The 10,765-nt window shown below is 51.6% G+C and overlaps 1 protein-coding gene across 1 annotated transcript in view; it reads left to right on the top strand.

The window, feature by feature from the left end:
* The first annotated feature begins 634 nt into the window (after positions 1-634).
* The window catches only part of NXN (nucleoredoxin), a 52,481-nt gene continuing 42,350 nt past the window's right edge, over positions 635-10,765 (top strand). Inside the window, exon 1 of the mRNA XM_074923021.1 lies at positions 635-990. Coding sequence (XP_074779122.1) covers positions 673-990 — 318 coding nt within the window. The 5' untranslated portion in view covers positions 635-672. The remainder of the gene's footprint in view (positions 991-10,765) is intronic.

Here is a 10,765-nt window from a genome sequence, read left to right as displayed (position 1 = left end):
CCCATTTGGAGGGCCTGGTGTGCAGAAGGGGACACTTGCACGGGGAGTGGGGGCTCAGGCGGGGTCTGTGACTCGGGGTCTGTGACTCGGGGTCTGAGGTAGGGTCTGCAACTCGGGGTCTGCAACTCGGGGTCTGAGACTCGGGGTCTGAGACTTGGGGTCTGAGGTGCGGTCTGCAACTCGGGGTCTGCAACTCAGGGTCTGAGACTCGGGGTCTGAGGTGGGGTCTGCGACTCGGGGTCTGTGACTCGGGGTCTGAGGTAGGGTCTGCAACTCGGGGTCTGCAACTCGGGGTCTGTGTCTCGGGGTCTGAGTCTCGGGGTCTGCGCCTCGGGGCGACCCTCGGCAGTGACCGGGCTCCCTGCAGCGGGGCGGAGCGCGGGGGAAGGGGGGGCACGGCCATCCCTCGCTGCTCCCCGCTCCTCGGAGCAACCGGACCTTGGAGGGGCCTCGGCCTTGCGGTCGGTTTTCTCCGGGGCCGGGTTATCGCACCCCACGCGCGGGGACCCCGGGGGGCCGGGGCGGGGCGGGGCGGGGGGCGGTGCTGGCGGAGGCGGGCGCGGGGCCGCGCGGGGCGGCAGCGCCCCCTGGCGGGGCGGGGCGGGGCCGGTGTCGCCGCGGGCGGAGCGGGGCGCGGAGCGGAGCGGAGCGGAGCGCGGGGAGCGGAGCGGGATGGCGGGCGCCTTGTCGGAGGTGCTGGGAGAGGTGCTGGTGGCGGCGGACGGGGAGGAGGTGGCCGTGTCGGCGCTGGCCGCCCGCGGGGTCTCGCTGGTGGGGCTCTACTTCGGCTGCAGCCTCGGCGGCCCCTGCGCGCAGCTGGGCGCCAGCCTGGCCGCCTTCTACGGGCGCTTCAGGGGGGAGGCGGCGGCGGCCGGCGGGCAGCGCCTCGAGATCGTCTTCGTGTCGGCGGAGCAGGAGCAGCAGCAGTGGCAGGAGGCGGTGCGGGCCATGCCCTGGCTGGCGCTGCCCTTCGCCGACAAGCACCGCAAGGTGAGGCCGGGGCCGGGGGGGGGCGCGCCCCGGGCTTTGTCTGGGGGCGGCGGGGCTCGGCCGGGGCCCCCCCGCGGCACCGGGGCGGCTCTCGCGTGTCGGCGGGCGCGTGGCGTGGGGTGGGCGCCTTCCAGAAAGTTCCCGGGGGGGAACCGGGGGAAGGCGGCGGGGTTGGGGGGAGGGAGGGGGGGTCGGCTGCCGTCCCGCGGGGCGCCGCCGCCTCGCCCGGCTCCTCCGGTTGCCGGGGCCTGCCTGCCGCAGCGGGCGGGGAAACCCCGCGGGCTCCGTGCGAGACGGGGAGGGGGGAAACCCCGGTCTGGGGGTCGCGGTTTCAAGGGGGGGGGGGCGGTCGGATCCCGAGGGCTCCCCGCGAGCAGCGGGGCTGGCGGGCGGGGCGGGTGAGGAGCCCGAACCGGGGGCCAGGGCCCCGCTCGGGCGGCCGCGGTCAGCCGGGGGGAGGCAGGGCCTCGGCACGGGCCGCCGGCACGGCCCCCGCGGGCTGCTCCGGGGGTCTGGGCGCGGAAAGGGGCCGCGGCCCCCGCCGCCGTGTTGGGGGGGGGCGTTCGGTGGTCGGGGAGCGAGTTGGAGCCCGGCTCGGCCGGGAGCTGCCGGGCGAGTCGGCGGGGTGGCCGTCGCTGTTGGTGTCATTTGGGAGCTGGCGTGTTCGGTACTCCACGAGCTACAGCCCCTCATCCGGAGAGTTTGATCCGAGAGACAGACCACGGACAAAAACCGCTCTGTCAGACCAGACAGGGAAGGCTGTGAGGGGCAGGAAGGCAATGGCTGGGCTTCCAGATCCCAACAACCTCGCAACGTTTGAAAAAAAAAAAACCCAAACCTCTTTACAAATCCAATCTCTGGAAGCTATTGAGTAAGGATTAAAAAGATGGTGCCCCACAGTGCCATTTCTAAACATCTCTCCGGCGAGTGGTTGCGGCTGCCGGCGGGAAGCAGCGGGCAGGCGTTGGCTCTCGAGGCGCCGTCCCTCGGCCGTGGGGGCCGGGGTAACGCCGGTACCGGCAGGGCCGGGGAGCGGCTGGGCCCCGTGGGGCACCCCCCGCGTTTGGGCTCTGCCAGGCTGTGCCGGGGTGAGAGGGCTGAGTTTTCCCCGGGTGGGTCTCTGAACCGTCCTCTGCCGGCACTTCGCGCTGTTCGTCAGGCGAAGGAGGCGTTTAATGAAAAGTTGGTTGTTGCCTGCCTGCGCCTTGTGCTGTCCCTTCTCCTGAGAACAGGCGTAGCTGCTTCGGAGCCCAGATTTGTTTTTTCCCCTCGTTTGCTGCGGGTTTTTGTCACTAAGCCCCCAGTTCTGCAAAACCTCTCGGGTGTTGGACGCCGTGCGCCTGGATGCTGCTGCTGAAGGCCCCCAGTTTGCCCCTTTGAAATCCAGACTCTTCTAACTGGGAGCTTGCATGAGTGGTCACAGATCGGGGTCTGAGATCAGTTTCATTAACGAGGAGAGTTGCAGCAGAAGCTTCATCCTTCAGAGAAATTACAGCTTAATTCTGGTTTCTTGAAAACCAAGCCCTCTTTCTACAGGGACGTGAAAAGATTGTGGTTCCAATTAGTAGCTGGCCATTTCCCTACAGGACGTTTCAGATTATTTAGGTGGTAGGACTTTTGCTTGCCGTATTTGCTTTAAAAATTCCACTGCAATGTAGTTAAATAGTTGGGAAATTGTAGAAGTGGAGGGTGGCATTAATTTTACATGTCGGCCAATACTTCCATCTATTAGATTGCAAGAAAACATGAAGTAAAAAGATTATGGGGTCTTAAACTCTTATTCCAAGAAGCCCTGAGTTAAGTTCAGGATTATTTTTGTGCGGAGTGTTAAGTAATTGAAGCTCATGCTGTATATTTTCAAAACTAAGCAGATGTGATGTGGCTTTGGAGGAAGCTTAATCTATGGATAACAGAGAACCTATTTGTAAGTTATAAGGGCAATTATGTCAGGATATCAGATTTCTAAACAGGAGGTTTATAACCTGTAGTTCAGGCAGTTAGAAGTTTCCTTGTAAAATAGGCTGATTTTTAAATAGTCGGGTTAATGACCTGACTCTCCAGAAAAGCACAAACTTTCTGTTTTTCAAAAACATGCCAGCAAGAGCTGGGGATGTCGAGCATATGTTCAGTACCTCGCGGGCTTAATTTGTTTAAAAACAACAGCATTAGAAAAATCTGGGCAGTCCTTTTGAGTTATGGTTCCTTTGCACTAAAGGCTACTCCTAAACTCTCTGTGAGACAACCCCCAGAGAATTATATAGATTTATGGGAAAAAAGGGATCTTACAGATACAGAGCAGAGATGAGAGAGAGATGGGAATGTCAGGCAGGGAGCTGAGCTGTCAGCCTCAGCCCCCGGAGGCTGTGGAGACCCTGTCCTTAGAGGTGTCAGGCTTGGCTGGGCGAAGCTGTGCTGGGCAGGGTCTAGTGCCGGGGACTGCAGGGCTCAAACGCCCCCAGAGGTCCCTTCCAGCCAGCGCCTTCCCATTGTGGGTTGGTGACTTTATCTGCTGAGGTCATGAAAGCTTTGGGGAGAGATGGCTTCCTATCCCATATTGGCTGTAACATCACTGTTGTTACTCAGAATTATTAAATAACGTGGCTATTACAGTCCTGGTTTCCTGCTGAAACATCTATCAGTGTGCACATTGCCTTTCTCTGGTGTATTCTGCTTTTTTTTTTTTTTTTTTAGATTTTTCCTTCTTCCAAACCCTGGGCATCAAACATTGATAGGTCTTAAAAACCAGGCTCATTTCTGGGCTTGCAGTAAAATTCCCAGACCCAAAAGTAAAACAGCATCTTACTCATATGGTTATTGCTGAAACTAGTATGAGTTGTCGAAGAAATTAACCACTCTTTGTTGAATGCCTCGGTAACTCAATAATGTCGGGGTGCAGTTACCGGGGACTAACAGCCTGCGTGTCTTGCAACAACCAGTTGAATTTGAGTAACTTTAGCGTAGAGCAATTTCTGTCTCCAAACCAGTAATAAAAGAAAGCAGTACAAGTCAGCAAACATCTGGACATGGGGAAAGCCTTTGATTAATGAGGAGGATGGCATTATGCCTCCGTCTGAGCCACAGCCAGCCCTATTATTGGGCTTCTTTTCAAGAACAAAACCGTAACGTGCCAAATGAGATTGGAGGCCTTTAACTCGTGATACACATCCCTCAATTAAGCTGTTCAGCCCCGGATTTGGGTAGCTATACGTAGCTGTTGATAATTGATTTGTCTTCCGATAATGCCTGGCGTTGCTGAGCAGAACATGGGGGAGAGATGCTGCTCCATGTCTTTGTTTCGGTTGGGGTTTTGGTTTAACATCACCCTGTTGTTATCTGTTTGCACGAACATCTGCTCGAGTTCTGGAGGGTTGATTTAATAACAGCTTTAATTCCTGATTGCTACTGAGAATCTCGGTAATGTAAACAGCCCCCATCTGTCTACGTGCTCTGGTGTCTGTCGGCACCCGCGACGGGGCAGCACCCTCCCTGCTGCCGAGAGGATCCCAGCCTTCTCCTGGCCGGCTCCAGACCATCCCTGCTGCAAAGTCCACCCACACTCGGGGTGAATTTGGGTGTCCCTCGAACGCTTACAGCTCGCAGGCGTTTGGAGGAGAGCAGGAGTACGCTGTCCTGCTGCACTGTGTTGCTGTGGGACATGTTGGTCATTTCTGCTAAAAAAAAAAAAAAAAAAAAAAATATTGGCCACATTCTCTGATGAGTAGGTCCTCTCACATGTTCCACATAGGAGTGGGAGAAAGGAGGGTTGGGGTGGTGGAGGAGAAAATGCTGCAAGCGAGTCCATACTGGGAGGGAAGCCATTTATCTTTTGCTGTTGTTTATTCGCCTTTGCTTTTGTTTTTACTTGTTGCTTACTTGGCCCAGTCACGTTCCTCATTCTTTCTAATCTTGTCTTTTCTAATTATGCTTACTTGGTGCATCCATGCAGCGCTGCAGTGGCATAGGGTCTGTGCTTTGCCTCTTGCTTTGTGTTTGCTTTCTGCTGGTTTTATGCATCAGCTTGAGTGTTGCCCACATTCTTCTTGGGAACGCAAACCCGTTTCCACTGGAGCTGAAATACTTATGCTCTGGTTTTAAATAAATGCAAAACATGTTGATTATGTTTCTGAGATTATTCAGTCGAGTATCTGAAAACACTTTGAAGCTCTCTTTGCTCACGCTGGTAAATACACTTTGGTTGGGATGGAGTGGTTTTCCTCTATCTTATAATGTTGGATTTGTATACCCTGCTGTATGTATTTTTTCTCCCATGTTCACATGAAATGTGTCTGTTGCTGAATTGTGTGGCAGAGGCATGTGGTCTTTCTCTGCATGTGAAGAAGACGTCTGTTCTGCCTCGTCCTAAGGAGGGGAAAAGGAACAAGTTGGTAGTTTTGAATTTTGTTGTTTTAGTAGCTTGACTACTGTGGTAGGTGATCCCAGTTGGACACGGACAGAACACCCCTTCTGTGCTGGGAGTACGTCTACCTCAGCACCGCCAATAAAGCAGCGGTCTTAAATCGATGGGTAAAATGTGACAAACCTCTTGCTTGCTTGCAGATATCCCTGTCCAGTCTTTTACAACAAATAACCCACTCATTCTTTTTTTTTTTTTTTTAATTTAAATTATGTTATTTCCACCCCCCCCTTCCCAAGAAAATGGCACTTTCTTTCCCTCTACTGAAAAAGGTTGTCTGCTGTGGGGATCTCCCCTAATAAGACACTGGCTACTATAGTTTTGTAGGTAGAGTTTTTGCAAGAAACAGTGGAAAGGAGGTAGACATGTAATTAAATCAGACTATACACATTTTTCCAGGGGGGAAAAAACCCTCAAACCCTTGATTACAGTTTAAGGTATGCCCTGATTTTCAGTGACTCGTAACTTTTCTGTTTGAAATCACCATCTGCTGAGATCTGGGAGGCAAGTGGTCAGCACAGATGTGGGATTTGTCTAACAGAAAATTTTGTAAATCACTTGAAGCAGCTTTTGAGTTTCATCATATAAAAACATCTAGGTAATCACTTTCAGCTGTATTCCTGACTTTATATTTCTGGGGTGGGAATGTATATGAAATCTTTGGCTCATGGAGACGTAGATTTGAAAAATATGGTCTTCTCATGACATAAGGGTATTGAGTAAGAAGCGAGGCATTAGCAGCACCAACTGATTCTTTGTTTGCTTTGAAACTCGCTGGTTCTGAAATGTAAGATTGGGAGATGTATGAAAGGAGAGAAGAGAGAGAAGCCTGTGTGCTGTTTTTCATTGTGGCATCTTAATCCAGATGTTGAAATGAAAACGTTCATTTAAAAATGCATGGTTGACAATTTCATTTGTTGCTCTCAGGTTGCAGAACTAAGCAGAGTAACTTCACTTTTTAAAGTAATCAGTGCACGGTTCTCCGAAAATACATTCTTTTAGGGGCTGAAAATGTAACAGCTTTACAAAAGAAAGTGCAAAAACAATGGAGCGTTTTTCAGTGTGATTTTGCAGAAGTACAACAGTGAACTTTATTTATGACTGAGGAATAAACTATTCAGTATTTCCACATCGTGCGGATGACATCGAAGCGAAAACATCGCCTAATTCTTGTTGTTGTTGATGCCACTTTTCCAGATTATTTCTGAGTGTGTTTTATACAGCTTTGCAGTGACCCTCCATGCAACTAACAGTTTCTCCTTGCCGAGATCTTCATCCTTTGGTGAAATTGCTGTAAGCATCCACTGCTGCCGGTAGACAGCAAGTCTGGGGGCTGGGTCCTGGTCCTGCAATAGTTGCAAAAAAATCACTGGTGTCCTTGAAGGTTAGATTTTCCTCTGTACCCAAAGGGTGGCCTGCCCGAGCACTTTTCCTGGGGGAGAATTGGTGTTTTAAATGTCTTGTGGATGTGTCATCTGCTGCACTGTTCATTGCACCCTTCGGTCACGTTTGAGGGCCTGCTCTGAAGGTCCTTGGACATCTTTTCATTATCAGATCCTCCTGGCTCCATGGTGGGGGGAAGCAGTGGGAGCTTCTGCTGGTCACACACAGTTGAGTCTTGGACCAAATTCTGCAGGTCTCATCCCAAAAACTGACATCAGGTTTGCATTGCCTTTGGACGGTGGCTTCTTCAAGTGGGTTGATAACGTTTTACTTTGAAATGCAGGAAAGCGTCTCCTCGTTTAATACTCAAACCGATCCTTTTGTACCATTGCCTACAGGTATTTCTTAGTCCTGAGGAGGTTTGCGTGAAATTCATTGCCAGGTCACCGTTAGCAGGTATGGGTTTTGAGAGAGTCCAGAGGGTTTGGGAGTTTTTTGTTCCTTTCACATGGACATACTTTTAATGTTTCACAGCGGCGTATGGTGGGGTTAGCTCATGCGGCCGGGGTAGGGTTTCACTTCTCCTGAATTGCATCTGGGTAGAGCTCTCTGTTTTGCATTCCTGTTTTTTTCAGCAACGCTCGCAGCATGGAAGTTGGGGTATGGTTTTAATCTAAGTCAAGTCAGAAGATATTGTGCTTCTTGGGGATCAGACCAAGGGGATTCTTGCCCCAGCCCCACACACCCCCCTCCCCAGCAAGCCAGATTCAGCATAGCAATTGCCTGCTCCTTATTGATAAGAGTTTTCATGTGAAATGTAGGGATATAGGGAAAGTGAGAGGGTATGGGAGGCTGTGATACAGTGAGCTGAACTCTGAATTCAAGAAAACAAGTTTGAGCCGCCTGTGCCTGAGCGTTTGCTTGGTGAGAAGCTCGTTGGTGTGTGCTGATTGCTTCCTCCTCCTTCTCCTCCCCATTTTTTTATCAGCGAAACAAGTTCCAAGCAAAATATTCCAAAGTGATATTTAATTACTCTTTAAAATGCAACTATTTGTCTTATCAGCCATGTGGATTTCTGTTTGCTGCTTTGATTTGACAGTTAGTAGTTTGTCATTTTTAAAAAGCTTACACACTCCAGGAATCTGATTTTTATGCTTTTGAAAGCAGAGATGTTGAATTAACTGCAGCTTTGAACTATTCATGGATAATTTCAGGCCCCCCGCTTTCAGCAAATAACAAGCTGACTCCTGAGCTTTCAGCCTGGGTTGAGTACTGAATAATCACGACTTTATAGCTGTGTGCATTCTCTAAACTGGTTCCATGGCACATAATGTACGATAGATTTGAAACATTTTTCTAGACAGATCACTTTGTGCTCATGCCATCTCCAGATAATAATGATTAGGAGAGTGGGGAGTAGTGCCAGCACGGGGAGGGTGCTCGGATTCATTACGACTTGGGCTTTGTGCACATTAATTCCTCTCCGTTCCTGGGTCAGGAGCCCCAGCTGGGGACTGGGGTGCTTAGTGGGGAGAGAGGGCTTTCCCCCCATCCTGCCTTGATGTAGCTCTACAGGGCAGCTTCCTCTCTGCTGTCTGGAACTGCTGCTTCTCTGCTGATGCTGTGTGGGTGAAAAACACAATTAGAGTTAAACCCGTAGGTCGTAAGTTAAAGACATGTTCAGTGGAGAAATGGAGCAGGATGGATTGAGAAGTAAGCAAATAGACATTAAATTCTCTTGTGGGAAAGTGAATTATAGAAGTGTTTCAGATTACAGCATGACTGTCTGGTATGATAGCTGATTTTCATCATCTCAGTTTTCCAAAGAAAATGTAGTGTCTTATTGATTTGGCTTAGAGCACACACAGTTAATGGAAGGGTGGAACTAAAAAGATGCAGGAATGGTTTCTGCATATTCTCATGTCTGTCTTTCAACACCGCAAACAATTGCAACCAACAATTAATATGTAAAGAATTTGTGGTCTTTATTTAGTGTGAGTGACTGGCTGCTTCGGTTGCGTCAGGGCGTTAGCTGAGCTTTTGCAATCTGATCAGCCTCTGCCTGCAGCCCAGCGAGCCCCTCTCTGGCCTCAGAACAAAGAGGTGGGAGCCCCCGATGGGGCACGGGAGAGCGTGGGGTGGGGAGCGCTGGGCACAGAGCCTGCGGGGGAATCTGCTCCCTAGAGGATGAGCTTCAAATGATGGGTGCCATGGCCACTGCCGAGACTGGAACGGTGTGCGGGAGGGAGAGCGACTTCAGCGGGGAAGCAAACCCAGCGCAGGGCAAAGCTGGCAGCCCGAGGCTTGTTGTGAGGAGGGCAGCGGGGCTGCAGGGGGCCACGGCTCGGCAGCTCCCCAGGCAGACAAAGCACTGTGGCAGCAGGGCGGTGTGAGACGTTGCTCTGTGTGTTCTGCACCCATGGAGATCTGCAGCGGCTGAAGCTGTCCTGCCCAGCCAAGGGGAGAAACTCCTGTCTGTCTCTGCCACTGTGGCTAAATCCAACCTGACTTTAAAATATTTCAGTGGAGAAAAAGCGCAAAGGTCCCTATTTAAAATGAATTTGCCAAGATTTTTATTTTAAAAAATAGCTGGTGGCATCCTCAGGCGTGAGGAGGGGCTCGGTGAGGCTGGCCTCTGGGGAGGGGGTGGCAGCCACTGTGCGGGGTCAGATCCTGCTGGGAGGGATCTTTACAAGGCTGGGCTTTGACAGCTGAGAAAGGGGCATTGTTTTATGTTTCACAGAAAAGATGTAAGAATCTGGATGAGAGTTAGGTAATGTTTGCAGAAGAGAGTAGAAGGCAACTGAAACGAATTGCAACTGCGTGAGCAAGCTGGAGAGGGAAATTCTAGTTCTCCCTCGTTCCTGAGAGATTCCCACTGGAGAGATGAAGTCATAGCCATTACTTCATTAGTGTTAACTCAGGATGCTGACAAACGAGCCCTCCAGATTTGTGCCGGGCTGGTTGAAGAGAACACTGCCCTGGCTCTTGCCCGTGCCTCGGCAGTCGCTGCCCTTGCCGCGGCGTTGGCAGAAGCGCGCGCTGATTCAGCTCAGCGTTTTCTTTTGAACTACCACCGGTTGGTCCCGTGTGCCAGCTCCAAAGCTGGCTTTTATAAATACTGCTGTGCAGAAGGCAGCTGCCAAGGGATGGGTGGGCAGGCAAGTGCGAGTGGCAGCCTTGTGCTCGCCAGAACCTCTCCATCAACACCCCAGCCCCTGCCCCAAGTGGAGAGCGTTAATGGTACCCAGCGGCCCGAGCCCCGCTTCCAGAGCAAACAGACGGGCGTAGGATCTCACCCTCGCAACTCATAGCACTGCTGTGGGAGTCCCTCTTGGAAAAAGTGTGAAATTTATTGTAATACATGCTGAGGATCTTGTGGCGGATCTGAGCTGCTAAATCCTCTAAACCTGAGCCCGCGACTTCATTGACAGGGCCTCTCACTTTGCTCTGCTCCGAGCTTATGGTTTCACTGCTCCAATATTTTTCCATACATGGAAGCATTCCTGCCCCAGCCTGGGCTAATCCTGACATGCCACTGCATCTGGATGTTAGCTCATTTCTTGCAGCTGACACTGTGCAAAGGCAGATGTCTGAACTTACTTTTGTTTAAAATGATTTAATTCAGCCAGCAAAAGTTTCACCCCATAGGTAAGCAGGGGGAGAAAAAAACCAAAAAGTGGTTTTCCATTGTATCTACTTCCCCGGGCTGTCAGATGTATGAACTGGTCCCCAGTAATGCTGTGCTTTGGAAATATATGCTGTTTAAATTGCAGAGGGGTAACAAACCATGGTTTTGCGTCTCTGGCACAAGCTGAACCCATCTCATTGCCGTGGCTCTGTTGGTGGAGAGGAGCCCCTGCCTGCCTGTCCCATCCCATTGGAGTGTGCTGCCGGTCTCTCCCCTCTGCTCCGATGGCTCCCCACAGGCTCCGTGCTTTTTGGGGTGTGTTTAGTAGCTTGGTGAGGCTGGGACTG

The sequence above is a fragment of the Athene noctua genome, chromosome 19 (genome assembly GCF_965140245.1).
Source record: "Athene noctua chromosome 19, bAthNoc1.hap1.1, whole genome shotgun sequence".
Classification (NCBI taxonomy): domain Eukaryota; kingdom Metazoa; phylum Chordata; class Aves; order Strigiformes; family Strigidae; genus Athene; species Athene noctua.
The sequence above is the reverse complement of the archived record's forward strand: the minus strand, read 5'-3'. Positions and strand labels throughout refer to the sequence as shown.